Below are 24,136 nucleotides of genomic sequence, written 5' to 3' on the forward strand. Positions count from 1 at the left end.
TAAGGCATCCTATAGGCACTGCTGCAAATCGAGGCTGAGTAAACCTTTCAAACACTTTCCAGACAGAACCCAGGGATGTCTCCTGTTTTGTACACAACGAATCATTTACATTCCCCATGTTATTCTTTTTGTCAGTGCCGTTTTATAGCACCATTTCAACAGGCTCCAGGCTTTCGGGGGGTTGATATCTAGCTGGGAGGGCGAGGTTAATCTGACAGCGTGAAGATGATGCTTGTATGCTTGGAGAGCCCCACGTCGCGTGGTCTCACTCCAGATGTGCTGACAAGGACCGCGCTCCAAACCTGCCACAGGGGCCCAGCTGCCACATCCTCATCATACTCATTTGCCACCCCTTTATCTTTGGTTTCTGAACAGACAAAACATATCTAAACAGAGCTTGTATATCTTTTTATTATTTTTTTCTATATTTTTTTTCTTATGGGCAGTCTTACCATTACTGGTACCAATCTTGCACAGAAACCACTGGTTTGAATGCAAGATACCACTGGAAAATGGGTATCTTTCTGCAATCCATGTTTGTTTGGTTGGTTTTTTTTGAGGGCAGAAATGTGGGGGTTTATTCTTTCTTTTTTTTTTAACAGAAAAATAAAGTAGAAACTATGAGGAGAAAATGAGACAAGTGATTTGTGGCTCTGAGCTTTTTTTCTTTTTTATACACGCGAAAGTCATTACATTAATGCAGGATAATTTGGCAATTGTTGATAATGTATGAGACTCTTACCTAAATCAAGTAGAAGTGCCAAGTTAAAGGAGATCAGAGAAATATAAAAGTGAAAGAAAGAAAATAAATGGAGCGAAAGTTTTATTTCAGAAAGGCTTTACAGAAGTAGAATGGTTAATGGCAAATTCAAATCTGGTATTTTACTTTACATGTGTATTTTTTCATTACACAAAAGGATTTTGGTGTTCTGATTCACTTGAAAGCTCATTTATCTGCTTTGGCATGTATTTAAGCCTTAAAGAAGGCATTAATGTACTTCAGTGGAATAAGTAGAATTTGTACGCATAAGATACAGATCTTTCAATAGGGAATTTGCAACAGATTTTACATGCACCTTAACCAAATGTAAGTTTTCTTTAGTTACTAAAGAGTCTATGTGCATCATAAACAATGTATTTTGATGCTTAAACTGCAATCTGCAGAATGCAATGCTTTTCATTTATAATTCCATGAAACTAAAAGTCTTCCATATCTGTTACACTGATAACAAATGCCTCTTTTAACCCCATTTGTGCAATATTTCTCTAAACAGCTGAGCAAACAAACTAATGAGTTCAATTTTCATTCAAATGTTACACTTAATTGATGCTTTATAATAGAAGGTCTATTAACCCATTTGTAAAGGCAAGTCCACATGCTTAACATCCACTGACCCATATCAAATTCTCTCAGGATAGGCAAGTTGAAAGCTACACAAGTGTAAAAGCTTAATAAGGACTTTATTATTGTATATAACCAGAAGTATGATGCATGGGATCAATAGCAGATTTTTTTACATGGAATAAAGTTCATACAGAATTGACTTGCACACTTCGTAACCAAATTATGCCCCTCTTAGGATTAAAAGCCATTCAAGCAGCTGGGCCTAAAAGGTGTAACAGTCTTTTAATCAGATCTAAACATACTTATTCTGTTAAATATTTCCTACAGTCTCTCATGTAAGAAAGTAGATACTGGTTTGACATCTGCTTGCTACCGATAGGTATAATTAAGAGTAGACTTAGCTAGGAGAACAATAAGTCTCCTAGTGACCCATTTGGTTGACTAAATAATGGGTATTCCAGGGTGCAAAAAATCTCTTGCCAGTTTTAGTTCTGTGTTCTGCAAATATGAGTAACTTCTTTGTATGTGAATAGTGCAGTGCCATCAACAAGAATATGCTTGGGATTAAGGCTTGTTCTTATGAATAAGATTTTGCAGGAATGGGGTTTTCACCTTGATATGGTTAAAATGTGTTGCTTATTTCAGTGTTATCACCCTTAATATACAGTATCTACATATTTTGACACAGCCATTATTATTTTCATATTACGTGGGAAGTTCTTTAAATGTAGTTTTAATATTAAGCGTAGAAATTAATTTCAAGATGTGAAACTAGTAATAAAGTAATCACAATGAAACTGTAATAATCATGGAAAATGATATGTCTACAATCAACATAGCAATCAAAGGTGCACCCAGATATGTACATGCATTCTAATTCACTTACAGCTAGAAACTGTTTCACTGCAAAAGACAACAAGAAGCACTATTACTAAGGAGCGTCTAGCTTAATTTCAGGGTTTCTAGGTTGGACAAATAGCCTTCTAACAGAATTTTTATGTTTATAGAGCTCATTTTATATTTTAACTCTTTTTTATCCCTAGGAACCCACTGTTATTTCCGCAATGAAGATTTCCACAAAACAGGTACTATGTGCACAAACTTTAAATCACTTTTAAATATTTATTAGTTTCTGTCTTGTGGAGACAGTAACTTGGCAGTCAGTGGAGACATATTAATTACAGCAGCAGCATCCCATCCCTTTACATAAACATCGGTAGTTTCTCAGGAAAATCTGACATGCAAAGGAGCAAGGAAAAGTCTAGTTTGTGTTACTTTCTGGTAAGGTGGAAACTAAACACAAACTAGCCAACTGTCTGGAGGCTCTCAAGAAAAAAAAATCCACATTATGGAATGTTCTCATGACAGAAAAACTGTTCAAAAGGCGTGGCCAAACTTGGTCCCTTGCTTTAATGGGACTAGTTCTGGTCTTTGTAGGAATAGTCTAATACAAAATGTAGATAGTGGAAGCAAAGACTGGAAATGAGGCATCCTCCTGTCTTTCTGTCCAATGCCCATTCCATTCCTGGATGTGCACCATTCAGCTTTAACAAAGAGTGTAGATCTGGTTTAGTCCAAATTTTCCATGACCTTCTCATTCAGTGACGTGGTTAGGATATGTGTTCCAGACTCCAGAATTTATATTTCATACTTTCTGTTGAGTGCACTAATAACTAACTTCTTACAGAAAAGATGTGTATTATAGCCTTCATTGTAGACCAGACCATAACTAAAATGTACCGGCCTTCTTGATAGATGGAGGTAAAGTTTTGTCTGATTTACAGTAAAGGTGGTTCCTGCATTTCTGAGCAAATATAGGCAATTATTATTAGTTGCCTTTGTGAAGCAGCTGATGAATTATGTAGTCATGTAAAGAACATTGGGTTGCAGTCTTGGAGTCTGGGAGTGAAGTGGGTATTAGGGGCCTATCTTCCAGTTCTGCCTCGAATTAGGTAGATGGATCCCAGCCACTGTCATTTCCTGTCTCAGAAGTCTGAGACATAAAATTTAGTGTCAAATTTAACATAATAAAACTTTTTTTTTTTTCTTTTTCATATTTGTGTTCATTTGGAGCCTAATTCAGTAAATACAAGCAACTTGTTCACACTTACTAATTTTTCCATTAATGTCATTGTCAGTAAAGAGGAGATTTGGTATTACTTCCAGGACTGGGTGCACTAAAAATTGTGTGCACCCAGTCCTCACTAAAAACCTCACTCTACACATTATTAAACAGAAGTTGAATTCATTCTGTAATGGACAGAGCCCAATATTATGTTTGAAATGCTGCATATTTAACTCAGAATTCACTGTACTTAGGAAAGTTGTCTGAAAGCATTCATGTATTTGACAGAAAGCATTTTGTTTGGGGACACTCTTCTAACATAGTTTACCACCTAAAACAACAAAAATGGCAGGACAAAAAAAAATGTACTATTGAATACTGGGATATTTAAAACCAAACCTGTCAAGTTGTATATATGCTCACATCATACCAAAATGCTCTGCTTTGGATTATTTTTATAAGTACATTCCCTTAAAGCAGCCAATCATATTTGATAACGGACCATGTGTTTTCATACAACTTCTTCAAAGCATCTTTATTATTAGTTATTCAGTTATTCAAGAGAGATTACAATTTTCCCTGAGTCTTTTGAAAACAAATATAAACTGCTAAAATTGTCTAAATCTAAAAAGTTCATAAAATTCAAGTTATTCAGGCAGAGTTAAGCTCATGAAAAATCAACAAGCCTGAGGCTAAAAATGAGAGAATCGTGATACAATATGACAAGCTTTTAGCACTGTGTCTCTGTATCAAATAAGTATATGGCAACATGTTTCCACTTTATATTTATGATTTAAAAATACTGTAGTTTTATAACTCAAACACTTTACTCATTGTGTTCTGATAAGCAGGGCGTTTTTCATATAAACAGCACGATAATTCTATGCATTGTAGAAAGCAGGAGCATGAAATGTAAACAGTAAAACCAGCATGTCCTATTGAATAACTTTAAAACAATCACTTAATTTTATTTTTTTCACTAACAATTCTTTCATCCAATTATAAAAACATGGTATGGGGAGCTTCTCCTTATTTTTGAGTGTTTTACTATGGTGGTTATTCAAAACTACCTCTTTTGCCATTGTGCCAATATGATGTGTTACAAATGACTCTTCTTCCTAAAGACCAAAATCTACAAATTCTTCAGGACCAGAACTCAGCTTAAGTTTTAAATTATATAAAACTCTAAGGTTCCCCTGTTTTTCTCTATGAGGATGAATTTGGCCCTTGAGCAAGTGTGACTTTGAGCAAGGAAATTTAGCCTTCATGGGCAAGAGCCTTGATACAGTCTTTCTCAACCCTGCTGTCTTTAACTCACAGGAATTATATTTATATTTTCTCACTGAAGCTACATATTCCTCCTAATTGTGTTCAGAGCCCTAGGCTTATGTAAGCTTATCACTTAAACAACTTATGCGTGGTTAGCAATAGACACAAACCTTCAGAGGACAGCATCCTAGAGCCACTGTAACACTCTGCAGCTGCCTAAATTCAGAGTTCTGTGGGAGCCAGGCTTGCAGGGAGCCCCTGGCTACCACTTGGCCCTGAGCCTGTCAGGTGGGGCTCTGTAATTATTCCCTTGATTTAAAAATATGGAAGCAGGCCAAAAAGTCAGGCCTGACTTTCAATCAAAGGTGACTTTTTGTGGAGTAAGCTCTCATCTTTTTCTTAGGGTCAGGTTTGTGATCCTCTGTTTCAAAAAACCATTGGATTTCTGGTAAGATGGGAAAAACCAAGGAGATCCTTGGCTGATACAGGCCATCTCCTTATCTGGTGAACTGCTACAAAGAGCTTTTGTTTCTCCTCCACAAGATTCTCAAACAAGGCAAGGCAAAGACCTTCAGGAAGATTTTAGTGACTACTTTTATAGTACTTTCCACAAAGTACTGAAATTTATTTGGAGATCACCATTTCTGTCCATAGTGAGCATATAGAAAGGACCAGCTCCAAATGGATTTGGCACTTAAACAGCCCCCTGAAATATTCTGCATCAGTTACTTCAAGACATCAAATTAAATTAAATGGGACTTGAACCTCATGCTCCCTAAAGTTCTTTTTAAAATTCTGCCTAAGTTCTTCTTACATTTTTTCATCTCTCTTTTTTTTTTTAATTGCAAATGGAAAAATTCTCAGTTATTTCTTTGTCCGACTTCTAAAGAAAGACTGCATTTTGGGCAGCATTGTGGGGCAACAGAAACCACTGGATTGCTTAAAACATTAATTTCCTCAGTTTTTCCTGGAGTTCTGATACATCTGCAAGAATTTTTAGAGGACAACTGTTTTTTTTTTTTTTCCCCCCTCTGGTATGATTTGATAATTAGCTGATTTATTAAATTAACAACCTCCTGGGAGAGACTTTTGCCCAAAAGGCAGTTTGACTGTGTATGGCAAAGTAAGGTCAGACCATTGATGCAAATCATTCTATTACTATTTTCTGATTTTCATGCTGCCTGGATTTATATATTATTAGTGTCCAGAATAATGATCACCAGCTGGAGTCTAAAACCATGATCAGAAAAGCAGCAAACAGGGCAGCAGCCTTCAGGCTGTGCAGCACCTGAAACACATGGTGTAGTTCACTGACTGAACTTTATGAACTTATCTACAAGGAAGAGTCTTTAAGTAACCCTATTTTGGCCTCACATTTTTTTTCTTATGTGTTTCTGGTCATTCGTTAATTCTGAAGACATTTATTAGAAATTAGGGAGGGGGTTTTGACAAAATGAAATTGGTTACAGGGGTGCATAGGAAACCATTACACCATTCTTTATTTTCCCATGTGCATTCTCTGGGTTGATTTTTATATTAGTTGCACCACACATTGCTACATGCTTATATAGATATTAATGCCCCAATTACATAGGACTCAGATCAATACCATCTGGACATTTAAGATACTTAACTGAAGCTCTAATTTGACCTGTGCTGCCTCCATAATCAGTAAAGAGAAAAAGCATCCCTTGAGAAATGGTTAGGTCACCAAAGATTTGAATTGCTGCTCTTTTTACTGCAGAACGTACGCCTAAGCTGGGCACTTCATTAAGTGATTTAAGTTAGAGAGAATCACCTTATCATGTCTGCTGCCTGTCATCTGCTTCTCAAGGATACAGCACTAACTGGGGACTTGTATGGACAGTCAAGGCTTTGTGTAGAGCTCTGTGTGGTCAGAGATTTTTGCCCAGAGAATGTGGTTTTACAACCCAGCTATGGCACTATAATAGACGGAAGCAGCTGCTGAGAAAGGGCTTAGTTTTCAATTTACCAGTGAATTTCCCTTTGGGTGCTTTCCTTGTCATATTTTCCTTGAGAAAATACTGGTGTTCATATAAATGCACAGGATGTTTCTGTTACAATTAATATGTCCGTATAAACTGACAAGCTGCTGTCTCTGAAAGATGTTAACACAACAGCTTTTATGAGTGTTTTTGGGTTTGCTGTCTCCTGGTATCCAGTGCTCTCATTTCTAGTAGGTAGGTGACCTCAGCCACCTTCCATTCCCAAACTCTCTGGAAATGTTACCTCTGGGACATCACAATGCAGGAGATGAAGAATTTTATAACATTTCTTGAAATCGAATTTTCCGCACCAGCTTTACGTCTTCTAAGAAAGAAAAACAAATACAAATTTGTATTTTCTTGGTGGGACTGCTTGGAGTGAGACCTTAAAAAGACATGTGTTACTTGCTCTACCATGGGTACTGGGTGACAAAGTTTAAGCTTTTGATAGCAACGTGTCAGTGTTTCCGGAACAGAAGGATTCTGCCATTTAAGTTTTGTTTATCTGTTTATTTTGTTTTCCACTATTTTTGCATCTCAGAGGGAACTTTATTTACTTACTACACTCATACTTTTCTTTGTGAATTAGTGCTAAGCTGAAATATCTCTGTTTGGACTTTCACATAGGATCAGTAGTTCAGTTTCCTTATGTCCCTCTGGGGACTAACTTCCCTAATGGACCACATGAATTTGATATCAGAGAGGAAATTGAGAGAGACAAGATATTCTGCTGTGATGCCATACAAAGCTGTAGTTCATTTTGTATGCATGTTTTTTTATTTACTTTATAGCTTCTCTCTGCATTTGAACTACATCTTCCACTCAACACTGTTTTCTATCCAAAATAAAGTAAGCCATTTTCCCTCATTAAAGATATGTTTCAATTAGAGCACGTGACCTATAGAAAAGAGTATGAAGCATCAGAATTATCAGACATGCAAAGAAGTGCTTGTATGGCAGCACTTCCAAGCTGAAATATCTTAGCATCAGTCTGAAATAATTTACTTTATTTAGCATCAGTCTGAAATAATTTGCTTTATTTACCCCCCCCCTACACAAATCAAAGTCATATATAGGAAATTTACATTAAAGTGGTTTTTCTTTTTATTTAAATTCAAAGCATATTCTCCATTGTGTTCTGTCACTGATCGTAGTGCTTTCCCTGTGCAGGGATCTGAATACAAAAGAAAAAATGGAAGAGTACTTTAATTTTTCTTACCGTTTAGGGAAGCCACCAAGAGCTTCATACAAAAATCAAAGTTTTTCCTATTATTAGACTTTTTTTATCCTGAGGACAATTCTCTTCTCATTACTTTAGTGTACGTCAGGATCATGATCCTTTATTGTATTTGTAATCATCCTAACATATTGTTAAATAACTTCTTTTAATGCTTTCCTCCTAACAAAAACCCAGTAGTTTGCCTTTTTTTTAACTTTTTTTTTTTTTTTTTCAACTTTTATAACAGCAACAGCTCTACATTGGCTCAGCCACTGGAGTTTCACAGCTTCCTTTACACCGCTGTGATGTGTATGGAAAAGCATGTGCTGAGTGCTGCCTTGCGAGAGACCCTTACTGTGCCTGGGATGGTTCATCTTGCTCACGTTACTTCCCCACTGCTAAGAGGTAGGGACAGTTTCACATGTCTGCATGGTTTGCTATTTGTTTTAACTGATGATCTCAATATGACCAGAGGGCTTTGGAGATTTTTCATGGGATGGTTAACTGGAGCCCTTTCTCTTCCAAAAAAAACATAATTGTGGGAGTTACAAGCAATATGAAGTCTTGGTTGATTTAAAGTGAACACTGCTACTTCTTGGGTTGGCTTAAAAAGCTGTTGTAAAAAAACATTTAGAAAAGAGTGGTCTCTGAAATGGATTTATAACTTTATACTCGGTAATAAACAGCAAAAAGAAAAAGTTTCCGTTCTCTAACATGAGGAGGGGGCTTGATATTAAAATAAAATAACTACTTGCCTAAGTAAATTATCCTGCATTTTCATGAATTCTAATTCAAAGGAAATATTTATAAAGTGTTTGGGCATGAATGGAAAGGTATTGGTTAGTGATATATAACATTGTTGTTATTATTCAAAAGTATAACTTGCATGTGTTGATATGTGTCTAAATGCTACCAGATCAGAAAAAACACTATTTTACATTCACTCTGCACTAATGCTAAAGGCTTTGCAATGCAAAGTTTGAGGGAAAACAGACTCTGGAAGTGAAAAATAGCATTTTTATAAAAAATTTACAAGTACTAGTTGCCTGCATTGAAGATTTAAAATAATATTTTCTTTGCCTGCCTTTATCTCTGAAATTCTTTCCTTTAAAGCGTATAGGCTAGTTACTGAACAGCTCTTAGCTACTGAAGTAGAAATTAGGAATAACTGAGTTGATAATCACTTGCAAATAAGAACAGATATTGGTGTAGTGTTGAGATTCTCATGATACATTGACTAAAATGGTAAAAAAGTGCTCACATTAAATGAAATATGCCAAACATCTCACACATTTAAAGAAACAAGGAGTCCAAGGTTTTATATGCATAAGGAGCCTTTCTCTTTATTTTAAAATTAGTAGCAAATACTTAGTTGAGAATGTAGGGATTCCAAATTCCAGATTTGGATTGGTTGTTGCAGGAGGTGAAATGTGGTAAAGAGTGGAAAGTAGCATTTTTGTCACAGACTTTTCAGATGGAGAGGATTAAAATTTCAAGGTTTGCATTACAATGTATCCTAAACAAATACTGATGACAAAAGAAAAAGCTGCTTGTGGAACATCAGGTTCTATTTTGCACCAGGAAACAGAGTTAATCTGAGACAAGCTTTTTGTGAAATTCTTTAGAAAAGAATTAAAAGGGAGAAACTGAACCCATCCCAAAAGAAGAACTGATCAAATTTTCTCAGCTGCATGGGCTAAATTCAAATTTGCGGTGAGAGCACGGCAGTTTCTCTGTAGGAGGAAGAGGAAAAAGAGGAGAGGGAACAGTGAGGTTTTCAAGGAGAGTCTGAGAGATTAACTTGATCTGAAAGTTTTAAGGGTTAGAAGTCAGTGTGGTTGAGTACTGCCTCTGAGTTGAAGGAGATAGTAAGGTCCAGAATCTCTTCTCTGCTACCTCCCTTCTAATCTTTACCCCCGAACCTCATCCTTTCTCAGCGTTCACTAGCACCCATTCCTACTCGCAGCCCATCTCAAGACCCATAGAGCACATCATCCTGTCATTCATCTGCTTACACTGATGGAAGAAATAAGGCTTTTTGTCTTTTATCTGTCTCTCCAACTTATTAAAGAGCAGACTGATCTCACTATTGCCATCAGGGGTAAAGGGACCGGGACCTCTTTTTACAGGGATTAAGGGGCAGAGTTACTGGGACTAAACTGGGTTGCACAGCTACAGGAAAACCTTGGGGTGCAGAATTGACTCTTCTTGAGGCCACTATGAACGAAAAAGTCCTGGGAGACTGGGATACTGACAATGCATTCAGAAAAAGCCACTGTCCCCCCTTACTTCCCCTCATTTTTCCCTTGGCAACAGCAGCAGCAGAATAAAGGTCTGTATCACTGAGGGAGAGGATCCTGTTTGCCTGGTACCTGCTGTACCCACAGCCTCAAGCCAGCTTTGAATGCATCTATGACAAAATCAGCATTGCTGGAAACAGCTGAAATGTCAACATTTTCCTAATAATGAATCCTTGTAATTTTAGGCTCCAGAAACATTGGGAAATTTGAGTCCTGAGGCAATTGCACAGATGCTTTACTAGTAGTTGGGTTTGGGGTTTGGTTTTGTTTTGTTTTTTTTCTTCTTTTTTAAAAAGGAGCTTTTATGAGCCATGATTTTAATTTACTTTTCTTTCTTTGTGTATTTTACAAGTCCAAATGACAGTTCAGAGCTCCTGTAGTGTGACCACTTAACTTTACCCCATGCAGATGTGTTCTGGTTCATATTTCATAAATCACCGTGTTGATACAATGGTGATATGTGCAACATTTTTCTGAGTTTCAAACTAAACATCTCATCCAAATTCCATTGACAGTAATATGAGTCTTTCTACAGACTCTTTTCTACAAACAGTATCCTATAAATATGCTGCGTTTCAACATTTAGAAAGGAATAACAAAATTTTATGGTTCCTTATGTCTTGGGTGTACTTTTATTCATTGGTAATGAGTAATATGAAGATGATATCTGAAATTAGGATTAGTACATTTTTGAATCATATATCAACTAACAGAAGTTTCCTTCTTACTAAAGCATGCTAAGATGTCTTAATTCATAATTTTAAAGAAGTTTTTATTCAGAAAAATATAAAAAAATGCATATTCTGACTCCCCCCCGCCCCCCCCAAAAAAAAACCAAAACCCAAAACTGTTGCCATACTTCACATAACTAATTTCAGGTTTAACATTTCAGTAGTTTTCAGTGGAAAAAAATATGGTTAAAATCTTTCAGCCAAGAGGAGTCAGCTGCGCAGTTGATGGTGCCTATGTGAGAACTCTTAGTATGTGCTGATGCTGGGCTGTTAGTGAGAGTCTGCAAACTGGGCTAGTGAACGGAAGAGAGATGCTCTCTGTACTGCAGAACAATGGCTTTTTAAAAATGTGGGCTGTTGTCACAAGGGAGTGACCAACAGTGCTTTTTACAGGGCTACTTGACTTTTGCATATCCGTTGCTGGATGCCATAATCTGAAATCACAGCATTGTTCAGCAGCCTAATCCCCTTTGTTCTCTTCTAATTTTGCAAGCCCTCAGGCTTTCTCCAATTCCTAAAGCAAAGTGCTCACACTTGAAACACATCTTTGTTTGCCTTGTTCTTTTTTCTTTTTTTTTTGTATGAAACGCTTTTCTCTATCTCAGTTGAATTTTGTGTCACAGCTATTTAAATAAAAATAGGAGCAGACAAAGAGAGAACAGCAAATGCAAAATAAAACTGTATTTAAAAGCTCTCTTCTGTGAAATACAATATTTTTTAGCACAGATCAATATGTTTGGGTGAGGTCTGTAGTGGCTGAAATTACCTATGTATTTAATTTAGATTTTGTAGGAAAAACAGCACTTTGACATTCTTTCAAACTCATCCATCCTAATATTTTATTTATCGAAAAGATGCCATGATACTTAAAGTATTCTGTACTTGCAAAAAAGCTGCAACTTCTTCATGTTCTTTGATGCATGTGAAACTATACTCTATATACTTTGATCCCTTAGCAGTCCCTGTATCTATGAATCAAGTAATGAATTTGTCTGTGATCAATATTGCCAACACAGTTAAAATAAACTCCATAGGCTCAGTGCAAGAGGTATGTATTTACCAGTTTCTGAAGACTTTACCTGTAAGAGTAAAGGCTGATTCTACAAACTGTGATAATGTATAGAATATAGTAGTAACAATATGATTTCCTTCCTAGTGTTGTTTAGGCGCACTTGTGACCTATGTAATTATATATATGTTCCATTTGTTGCTCTTCAGTCATGGCAAATGTGAATGCTGACCACTGAGAAGGTCACTAACAGTTTTCAAATATGATATTTGCAGACGTACTAGACGACAAGACATCCGAAATGGAGACCCACTTACCCACTGCTCAGACCTGCAGCATCATGGTGAGTTATGGGTATGACTGAAGTACAACTAATTTGTATGTAATTTACAGACTGCACGAGTAGAGTAGGAAGCACATGAATGATTTGTTGGTGAAATTGTCTTGAACATCTGCAAAAGATGAATATAATACATCATTATCCCAATTTAGATTGCTTACAACGGCCTGGATCAGACACTAAGGACTGGGGTTTTTTTGTTTTTCCTCAAGTTAACAGTTTTAAGAATTTTAATTTTTCTGCTTCTCTTACCTGATAATACCATACCATCAGGCTAGCCGTATGTCAGAAAAGAGTCATATCTCCTTCAGAACAGCAAGAAGTATGTACATGTTGCTTCATATAGTTTGCATAGGATGATAACCAAACACATAATTAACTACCTTGGCTAAGTACAGAATGGTCTGTGTTGTAGGTGCCACGCTAGCAGCCCTTAAGATCAGGATGTTCCTTGCAGTAGGCCTGTCCTGGGTACTTTCAGCATGGATATTCTTTGACGTCTTTTGGTTTTGTTTTTTGTTGGTTGTTTAATTTTCACAGTGTATTGACCAGATCTTCCTTTCTTGAATTGTTTGGCTGATAAAACTTCTCACAGTTACTAATTGGTTGCCAAACTCTTCAGAAGATCATGTCCATTTTGCTGTAAGTGAAGAGAACACTTAGGCAATACTTCCCTCTGCTGGAAAGAAATGATTACTCATGTTTGTGGTACATCTATAACTAACATCTATGACAGTTAAACCACTGTACAGATTTCTGGGAAAAATAAAGAAGAGATGGATGAAAATGGACATACCTCAAAACTCTCACATCCTTCCAGTCCTTGTAATAGCAAGAATGATAAATAGTCCAAAGTCAGGCCAAGCTACTCAGAGGGGAAAAGGGTTTGGAAAAGTGCATGAATAGACTATGATCAATATGTAGTTGTCACATTTTGAGAACTCATGAATGTACAACTAGATTAGATTTGAACTAGTCAATGTGGACTAGTAGAAAGCTCACAAATTTCCAGTTGCATGATATCTAGTAATGCTTATACAGTGCAGATGAGATCATCCATATATTGGGGTGAGATGACATTTTCAGTTCCCCAATAGGAAAATTTCACCAGGCACTAAACATGGATTTTATTGCCGGCAGAAGCATGTCTTAGCTTTACCTTTTTACTCTCTGGACATTTTACTCATGAATAAAACGATGATCTGGGCTACCACATGTCCAGTTTTTTTAACATTCTCTTGCCCTTGCTAGCTGTGCTTTATACAACTGTAGGTCTGTTCTTTACCTTAAGAAAATGATTTCAAAACATTTTGTTTTTTATATCTTCCCATATGTGGTAAGCATATTTGCCTGAAAAGACATCTTCTGTCCACCTGATCACAAGGAGCTTTAATACAGCTTTGTCAAAATGGGCAGAGCAGGTATGAGACAAGATATCACTGAAGATTATATTTAATAGTGCAATGATGACAGCGTGATTAGAAGAACCAGTAACATACAAAAAATACTGAGGGAATGCAGTTCTAGGTCCTAGACTTTAAGGAGGCACTGTCAAAATACTTTAGTTAATAAATGCTTTAGATTGGTTTTGAGTGAAATTTTCTCTAAATTATTTCTGAGTTGTAAATTTATAAAATTTTCCTATATTTACTTGTCATTTACACATGATCAAGCATTGGACAGACAGCTGCATGGCCCATAAACTTCCTATGCCAACTTATTCTGAGTTTTTCCTTGGTTATGACTAGTAGTTTCCTGGACAACAGATGAAGAATTGGGTTTGCCTATAGCCAAAAATAAGCTCCAGCAATCATTTACTACTTGTCTAAACATTCCTTTGCAGTAACTGCCAGTTGATTCTCCATGTGAACAAGCAGAAACAAGAAAAACCAACAATCTCTTAATATATATCTCACTTTTAAAGACATTGCATAAACTTACTTTGATATCAGTCTGAAGCAATAATGCTTTTAATAAGGTTTAAGTAGCTCTTTCAGTTGCCCTTTTGTGCAAATGTATAAGAAGTGGTATAAAATGACTACATAACAACATTAGAGGGAGCTGAGGATCCTTAGCTGTACAAGTGTTTGGCCAGACATTAATGCTTAAATCTAAAAGCATGATCACCTTTGTGTCAGCTAAAGAACAATTTTTTTTTTTTAAGCGTAACATACTAGTGCTATCAAGATATCAATCAAGTTCTGTTTTTGAAGAATTTGTAAAAGAAAAGACACCTTTTTTTTAGGTGATTTATCTCAGGGGAAGCTCAAAGAATCACTCTGAATTTAACTGTATAGTGAGATTCATTCATCTGCAAAGCGATCTTGGTATAAGTACTTAGTACCTTTCATACTTCTTCGGTTATGTCAGAAATTATGTAGTTAAAGGATATTTATCAGGGTAGTAAACTGATACTGCTGTTGGGCTCATTTTGGGAATTACAGCTCTCAGACAGGATTTTGGGTTGAATTTCATAACCAACTTCATGACTTCTATAGTTTTCTAATTCCTCCAGCTGCTCTTCTGAACTTCCCAGACTTACTTTCTTCCTTCTAGTCTCTTCAGCTTCTCCCTCAGTCCCAGAGCTGCACTCTCATCCTGTGATTATTCCATCACACTGCTTACATTTTTGCACTCCACGTGCTCAATATTACATGAACTCTAAAGACATTTCTGGACCCTGTCTATAGACATTTCTGCTCCCTTAAATCATGGAAATGCAATTTGAAGGATGTCTTAAATCTTTCCTCTCTTATTGCATGACTGTCACCCATACTGTATTTTCTGGAGCTGTGAGGAAATTTAAAGGGGGCTTCTGCCACTTTCCATGGTGATCTCTAACACACTAGAATGCTGTGGACCAGATCCAAGAAAACACTCAGAAGTTTGAAATGGTGTCAGAGTACCCACCTTCAAGGTAACTTCCATGAAAACTTGTGACTAGCTTCTTAGATACTAAGGGTATCCTAGGTACCTAAGTTTTCCAGCAGAAACTTCTCTATATACTTAAAAATATACTGCTGCTCATGGGCAGTAGGACCTTTGCCAAAGAAATATCTATTTTTGTCTTTGGTACTGATACTTAGAATCTAGAAGACTATCTCTTTGGATCTAGTGAGACCGGTGTTACATGTGCTCTGGTCCTGTATAATTCACTTGGACTATGTTATGTTCAGGAAAATATACTTAAGTGGTGCTGTAAGCCAACTAATGAGTAACCTGCTGTTTAATTCAGCTGTTTAGGATGTGGGAGAAGAGGACTCAAAGTCCACTGAGGCTTAGGAGATTGACTTGATAGCTCTACTTCCAATACAAGCACCCAAACTACTGGATTGATCTTGTTGAAGTTGGGCCATTCTGTGTCCATGATTCAAAGTTCATGGAGCCTGGGAGAGAGGAATTGAAATACAGCTTGCATCCTAGGGTGAAATCCCTGCATTTCCATTCTTTATTCTGGAAGCCTGTAAATCTCTGTTTCACAGAAACACATCGCTGGAGCAGTAACGTATATGTCCCAGGCTATAAAAGGGGACATTTCCTACTGAATGTCTTATGCTGCAGCGCTACATGTGTTATGTGTTGTGGATCCCAGTTCAGATATCAAACTGCCTCTCATTGACTATGCGAGGATCTTTGGCTGCCTGCTCAGCCATGTGAATTCTGTTCCTAGAGTACCTAACTTGAAACAGAAGAGTCAGGACATCAGTCAGCCATTCACAATGTTGAATCTGAACCCATGAGTTATCAGCCAATCATTTCTGTTTCCAATCTTTATCTTATCACTTCTATTAATATTCAGTTAATTTCTTCACATACTTCCAGTTCCTCTGTTTCATTGACACAAATTTACCCATGTTCCACCTCAGACCTTACCGCTGGTACCTTTGGGTACATTCTCTTCCAGCTGTCTTACCCTTCTCTTGCTGCTTTGCTTTCTAATTCATTCCTCCATTGCTCCCCATCTTCCTGGCCAAAAGCTGCACTGGCATTCTTCATAGGGATGTGGTTTCTGAGAGGTGTCTTAAAAGTTGTTTCACTTAGTTGTTTATATAGCACCCCACTTACTTGCTGGAAAGGTTCACAATCCAGCAGAGGAAAGCAAGCTAACCCATTCCCTATTTGTTTAGTGTTGATAGGCCATTTGATGTTTCCTTACTGAGAACTGGGCAAGCACCAGTTCCTATTCTGTCCCTCATCCCTTCTCCCATCCTCTCTCAGGGCTGCAAGTCATTATGGAAAGACATATCATTGCTGTAGCTGTATCAACATAAACCAGGAGCTCAATTTTATTTTTATCTTTCGTTCAGTCATCTAGCAAACAGCCCGTGTTTGCTAAACAACATGGCCAATATCATAAGGTCACTGTGAAAGCAAACAAAACTTGACAAAGGATTTCTCTGAGAGGATTTTAATTAGACATCATTTTCCTTTTAAAACATATCAAAAGAAGTTCCTTAAAGATTGCCAGTGCTAAAGATCAAAAGTGGAAAATGGAAGGAATGACAAATAATGGCAAAGAGACAGGAGACCCCATGAGATCAACACAGTGTTAAATAGCTTAGCAATCCCTTCCTCCCCATCTACTTTCCAGGATTATTGTACTGTTGCCACTTAAGTCCATAACAGCATTTTAAAGAGCTAAGGTGGAGAGTTGAAATATGATGCCTTACAGCCTCTGCGGTATTGGAGAAGAATCAAATGCTATATAAGTCCTATAGCTATGTGATATTTCCAGCAAGTTGATGAATATCTTGAAACATTGTTGTTACAAAAGGAAGTAATTTATTTAACTTTCTTTTTCCCCTCCCATAATGTCTGGTTTATTAACCTCATTACATTTCCATAAATTATATCAGTATGAGAGGAAATGATTAATTGAAGATTGTTTCCTCAAAAACATTATTCCTGGTCATTAACAGCTTCAGCAAACTGCAGTGCCATATAATCTAAACACATTATACTACTTTTAAATAGCCTCATGTTTTATTACTTTGCTCTAAAGTATTATGATCATGGAGCCCAGGAGGCATCATTACAGACATTCTGCAACTACACCCTGAGTTTTCTCACTGTATATAGTTTGCTATTAAAAATTCTTGTTGTGTCCTAGATGTTTTCCTTGATGAATAGTAATGAGGTTTACACAAAATTTCACAGTGAATTTCATTAACTTCACATATTGAGATGTTAACAGCTGTTAGGATTTAAAATACAAAAATAATAAAAAAAACCCTATCAGAAATCCTTACAAAGATAGAGATGTCGATGGAGATTTTCCAAATGGCATACTGATATGGGGAATTTTTTCTTTTAAGGTTTTTATCTTTGAACACCTTACAGGAGCCCAATTTCTAAACAAACAAATTCACTTAGCAATTCAGATTTTTCTTTCCTGGCAATTTAATTCTTTTTTTCTTTTTTTGTTTCTTTACAGATAACCCAAGCGGTCAGACCCTGGAGGAAAAGATTATCTATGGAGTAGAGAATAGCAGCACTTTTCTTGAGTGCAGTCCAAAATCTCAGCGTGCCGTAGTCTACTGGCAATTCCAGAAGCAAAATGATGACCGCAAAGAAGAGGTACAGTAGAAAAAATTAAGAAATGCAACTAGTCTTCTCTATGAAGATATACTTGAAACTGAGTCCTTCCCAGAATAATGTCCATCTGTATTTTAGTTTAGCAGAATTTCTCTGGGATCTTGTAATTTCTGTTGTTCTTCACCATATTCTTACTCTTACCACCATAAAATTCCATAAGCTGTCTAATAGGTTTCACAGACTGTTACATCAGAAAACATATCCTCTCCCTGGTCAGACCCCCTGCAAGACACAGTGGTTTTCCTTTAGATAGCTCAGAAAGACAAAAAGGTAGCATGCTATATAAGTGCCACCTAAAGCATCATACAAGGTTTATATTGAACTTCAATATTACAAAGACCTTAAAACTGCCTCTGAAAAGTCTAACTGCACTCATCTAGTTATACTGTTCATCTGAAACATAGTCTAATGGAAGTATTTCCTATCTACTGCATGCTCTAAGACTTTACTGCAGATGAGACAGAGAGAAAATGAAGAACTGGGAACTGTAGTGGACACAAGAGTATGAAAACTTGTACTTTTTTTCATCAAAAGCAATACCCATAGAGGCAAAAACACTGACTTTCCCTGCTAGCATTACACTAAGCTGATACTTTATTTTCCTCCTTCTCTTGTCACCAACATTCTTATGTTATTACTCACCCTGGTTCTGAAATCATGTTACTATCAAGCTAGGTCACACATATCTTAAGAGAATAATCTACTCTGGTAGGTAGGGAGATCAAGCTAGGAAACAAAAACTTGTTTGTTACATTGAAGTATTTGTAAATATACCCCAACTACTCTGAAGCATTTTTTTTTAAAGCACGTACTAAGTACTTAGTTACATTAACAGCTTTAGATTTTTTTGCTGTTTGCTTTGTTTGCATAAGTAGTAAATTATTTAGAATTTATTCTTCATGGAGAGAGCATCAAACAAGTTTGTGCCCTTTCTGTCTGCAGTGACATGTATTCAAAGAACAAAATTAAATTCTATGTATTAATTCAGAAAAATACAGTATTTTGGACAGCTGCTTTTTGAGTATTAAAATTTTGAGATTTAATCCTTATTGTTTCTTTCTAAATTCTCCACTTATGGAGAATCCACTTCTATGCATAAAGGCTTTTGTAGTAAGGAACAATAGGAAGACAGAGACCCTTTTCCACAAATATATCTAGGCTTGACTAAAACATAATGATGAATGTGACCTCAGTAATATAGCCAAATGCATCCACGTTGACTCTGCTGATTGTAGGCTTGCATCTTCTGTAATTTTAACACCAAGTCCATCTGACAGAGTTGATACAGATCTTTGTTCAGCAACAGTAGGAGTAAATTCTTAATCCCCCAAAGCTCTTTGCAGTACATCAGTAGTATTGCCAGACTCTTTGAGCCTTCCATAACTACAGATGACTGGCAAAGGGTTTTCCATTCGTATGGTTTTGGCAATTTTCGACCAAGTTTTATTAACTGAAAGGAGCAGTACTAAGGAACTAGTATGGTTAGAGAATAATTTTGCACATATATGAAAGATAACTATTGAAATTACCAATTTATTCCAATACAGATAAAAGTGGATGATCGCATGATCCGGACAGAACAGGGCCTATTGCTACGAAGTCTTCAACGGAGAGACTCTGGTATTTATTTTTGTCATGCTGTGGAGCACGGCTTCATGCAAACTTTGCTCAAAGTGACCCTGGAAGTAATTGATACTGACCACCTGGAAGAGCTGCTCCATAAAGAAGAAGATGGTGATGCCTCCAAGACCAAGGATGCTACCAATAGCATGACCCCCAGTCAAAAGATCTGGTATAGAGACTTCATGCAGTTAATCAATCACCCCAATCTCAACACAATGGATGAGTTCTGTGAGCAGGTTTGGAAAAGAGACCGCAAACAACGCCGGCAAAGGCCTGCCAATGCGCAGGTGAATACAAATAAGTGGAAGCACCTACAAGAGAATAAAAAAGGTAGGAACAGGAGGACCCATGAATTTGAGAGGGCACCACGGAGTGTCTGAGCTACATTACCTCTAGGAACCTCATCCAAGTAGAAACTTGTATAGACAGATAACTGGAAAAAAATGCAATATTCATGAACTTTTTCATGGCATTATGTGGATGTTTACAAGAGTGGAAAGTTCAAACAATTTCCACCAGGTTTAAATAAAATCCATTTATAACTTTCCTAGTAAGTCCTTCCTCTCTGCTCTGCTTCTAAAACCAGAAAGACCAGAGTTTCAAGGATGATAACTCACCTGGACCTAGCTTACTGCTCAAAAAGTTCTGCAAGTGTTCAGCAGGCAAGTTTTGCTTTCTCTTTTGCCTGAGATATAAACAAAATGCTGTATTTCATGCTGTCATCTTAAAGAAAAGAAAAACAAAATCCACCTTTCATCAGCAGCACTACCATTTCTAGACTTATATATAAAACTGCATGAACTCATTAAGCTGATGAACGTCTAAACGCGTGATTGGACACAAGGATTTTGTTCTTGTTTTGTCTACCAGTTCTCCTGTTTATGTATACTAGAAGAGGAAAAAACAATACTGAATGAGATTGTTTGAGGAAATCTGAACAACATAAGCCATCCATCATCTGGAAGAACAAAAAATGTGGAGTACACTGGCCTACTACTGATGACTTCTTTCAGCTTTGATCTAAAGATGTATTTTATTAAAACTATAATTTAAATGTACCATGAAAAATATGCAGCAAACATTAACTCTTTTCTAAAATAGATTAGACTTTTTGTCTTAGAAATATTGTACTTTCTAATTATTGGTTTAGAGGAAAAAAAGACAACTTCCAGTTATGAGCTGCATTACTCTTTTGTTTGGAAAATCTTCCAGGGGAGCTAGTCACACTGCAGTTAACCTCCTCCCCTCTCAGTAATCTATATGACATGTAACTTCAAAACAATTTTAAAACTAAGCTATTTTAACATGAAAGTCGCTGTATAGCATGGAAGTCTTCTGCATTCTTTTTTTCTAAGTATGGTATTTGAAATGATTCAACTTGTATAATACCTTGCTATAGATTGAACCAATGAAGAGGAGAGCATTGATTTTCAGTTGTATATTTTTTTTTAATTAAAAAAAGTAAATAGCATTAAAATACCCTCTACTAATTACACTCTTGCTTTCTTGGTTCGTAAATATTTGTGAATGCTAATATTTAAATACTGTGGCTCATAGACTGTCATATATCCATGAGCAAAGCTCACGTTCAGTTTAAGGAGTTTTGTTCCCAGCTCAGTGGTAGAAATATGTCCACACTACTGATTCTCAGTGCTCCATTCTTTCTGTGGGCCAGATCACCCAAATGCAAAGAACAAGCACTAGGCCACTTAAATAGTAACCTCAAAGCCAGCTCTCTGTTTTAAGACCTAAAGGACAGTTTTATCTGTGGGTGAAGTCTGCTGCAGTAGTAAATTGGTGAAGTTCAGCTTAAGACTAGTTTATACTAACAGATAATTTGGTCCTGTGCTTCTGTCTTATTCTATATACAGGAGAGCAACAGGGTAAAACAGACAATGTACTTGCACCATAAGTGTCAGTTTAGGGTTATAAGTAGTGGATTTATTCACCTCAGCACAGATGTGCCTTTGGTCCCCAGTTCTATGGTGTCCAGTTCTTTTGAGGTCATCTTTCTCCAGCCTCCCATGTTTTATCTTGGTAGAGTCCGTAAATGACATAATTTCAAGTAATGTCATTGTGGGGAAAATTACTAGAACAAAGTCCTTAGTTTGCTAAAGGAGCTTTTATATAAAAGTGTGTCTTTATTGATGACTGATCTGTTTTGTTGTTATTCACTCCAGATTATTTAATTTATCAATCACTACACTATCAGCCTTATCAAATACAATATAACACAACTGCTGTGACAGCATCTCTCACAATATGTCCTAGTCTCCTTGCTACTCACTAATTCAAGTATCCTTCTGATTAGTGAAGCCTTGGCTTCTTGTCTCCATAGCAATTGGATTTCACTAACAGCCCAGTCACTTTAGGCCCCTTTGAATCCTTTGCAGGGGATGAACTTGCAAGACTTTTTGTCATGTAATTCTTCAGCAAAGAATAGTCCAGGACAAGGCTGTAAGACCATGATTTAGGAAAGCACTTGGGAATTTAGTTTTAAAGCAACTTTAAGTCTCTCTCATGTTTAACTTGACTCCTGTGAACTTTAATATGACATTAAATTCCCATGCTTTCATGATGTGCTGAATAGGGATGAATTAAAACATAGGTTCAACTATGTGATTTCCTGTACAGAAGTATTAATTTTTCAGCTCAGCTCATGATTAATTTCGGAGCATTGTTGTGAGCTGAATTATTTAATTGTAACCACAGAACACTCTTTAGCCTTTTGTGTAGGGCTATCGTGTACCATCGAGTCATTAGAATCTTCTTCGTTACAAAAGGAAACAGTTTTAAAATGAACCTCAGAGGATTCAGTGGGAAAAATACAGATTGATTTCAATAGATCCTAAATGACTTTGTTTCCTTTTTTACATATTAATGGAATTGCTATCTAACTTTTTTCTCTACCATGCTCATAGCAACTGGTTCTATAGCAACTTGCTGCAAAAAATCAAACCAAAACCAAACTCTTTCACCGCCCCTGAAGAAGAAACACATTAAATTAAGTCAGGATTCTAAGATATGTTTTTCTGTACAGAGAAAGACAATCTGTGGGAACAAAATTGCAGAAGTTGCAATGTTTTTACCGTAACCTGGCAGTCTATTTGGATAATTGATATGATCAGATCTGACAAACTTCAATCCAATCCTCACTGGCTTGAGTAGTCGTGTTTATGTCTTTGTATTTGCTTATATAAATAAGAGGGCAGAAGATCAAGCCAGCAGTGGAAATTTTTGATTTTCAGGTTCATATGATGGTCAAGTTAAAACAGCATTTCATACTCACATGAAATGAACTTTTTTCAAAGAAAAACACAGGCCTTAATGAATTCATGTATAGAAAGATGCCCTGCAGCTTCAGTAAAATTCATACCCCCGTTTGTGTCATTATTGTTTAAAGCAACAAGGTTTGAAGATAAAGGTAAAAATGGTATTTCTGTAAATTGTCAATAAAACCCTCTAAACCTCTAGTTACAGACTTTAGAAAAAGTAAGTAAAAAGTTGTGTTTAAGCTGGAGAGAAATAAAGGATTTCATTTATAACTAGAAAGATCTATTTTGATTTAAGATATCCATTTGCAAGGAACAAAAATGCATTGAATCTTATTCATCTACACTTTTCACTTGCATGGATCACTGAAGATGGGAATTTGTTCAATGGCTCCTAAAAACTGTTTGGTTATGTTAAACTATGGCATCAAACTGAGAAAATGTGCATCTTTGCAGAACAGAGTTAAATCTTCATGACCCAATAAAGTCACTATGTAAAAAAATAAAATTAAATTAAATGCATGTGAATGCGCATTTACTGATCCTTTTTATGTATTATTTAGTGAATATCAATGGTATGTGTTTAATAGTTCAGTTTTTGCTACCTACACATTAGCCAAAAGAGATGTAAATATTTTTGACTAGATAAGGAGGTACAGTGTAAAGTACTGTTATCTAGAGGTACTCCATTTCGATGTGTTCAGCATAATACTAAAATGCAAGATATTGCCACACAGGTGATAAGGTGGTTTATTTGCTATATCAGTGCCGAAGTTATGCACTTATTCTTTAAGCGCATTCCTCACTGGGTAGTAAATAATTCTACTTCTGTATTTATCACTTCAATTCAGATGGGAACTAGAAAACTGGAGAGAAAAAAATGTAATGAAACTGCTGCTGTAAATTATTTCTTTTAGCATGTATTCAGTTGTTAAATAAACATTTCTTCCAAATATTTGAAGTTCACTGTCTTGACTGTTTACATGGAAATGTGCCCTGTAACCTTCATGAGCATATGGAGTGCATTGTTGCCAATATAATGCTCTCAACGTATATGAGCTCTGTTTACTAGGCCAGAAGGGTTGCTATTTTTATTAGTGGTGTTTATAGTTTCTTTGTGAAGACTACAAACTAATAATGCCTGAAATGAAAGCTACAAACTTATCTTCAGCCTATCTTTTGGCACAACTGCATGGGCTTGTGCAGATAAAGCCACACATACACACACCCCCACTCTGCCCATGAACCAACCTGTGAATCAGCCTGGAAGCCATGCGAATGCTAGCAAGTTGCTGTACTTGATGAAATCCACTCCATCCGATGCTAATGGCTTAGTACAGCTATACTGCTTGCTTTTGGAAA

At 36.5% G+C, this 24,136-nt stretch overlaps 1 protein-coding gene across 1 annotated transcript in view; it reads left to right on the top strand.

The window, feature by feature from the left end:
* The window catches only part of SEMA3A (semaphorin 3A), a 175,258-nt gene extending 151,529 nt beyond the window's left edge, over window positions 1-23,729 (top strand). The window contains exons 13-17 of the mRNA XM_087765816.1: window positions 2,389-2,430; window positions 8,152-8,309; window positions 12,220-12,287; window positions 17,719-17,861; window positions 19,427-23,729. Of these exons, the coding sequence (XP_087621942.1) occupies window positions 2,389-2,430; window positions 8,152-8,309; window positions 12,220-12,287; window positions 17,719-17,861; window positions 19,427-19,882 (867 nt within the window). The 3' untranslated portion in view covers window positions 19,883-23,729. The remainder of the gene's footprint in view (window positions 1-2,388; window positions 2,431-8,151; window positions 8,310-12,219; window positions 12,288-17,718; window positions 17,862-19,426) is intronic.
* The last annotated feature ends 407 nt before the right edge of the window (window positions 23,730-24,136 follow it).

Source organism: Nipponia nippon, unplaced genomic scaffold, assembly GCF_047370975.1.
Source record: "Nipponia nippon isolate SJK-2023a ecotype South Korea unplaced genomic scaffold, ASM4737097v1 scaffold_3, whole genome shotgun sequence".
Classification (NCBI taxonomy): domain Eukaryota; kingdom Metazoa; phylum Chordata; class Aves; order Pelecaniformes; family Threskiornithidae; genus Nipponia; species Nipponia nippon.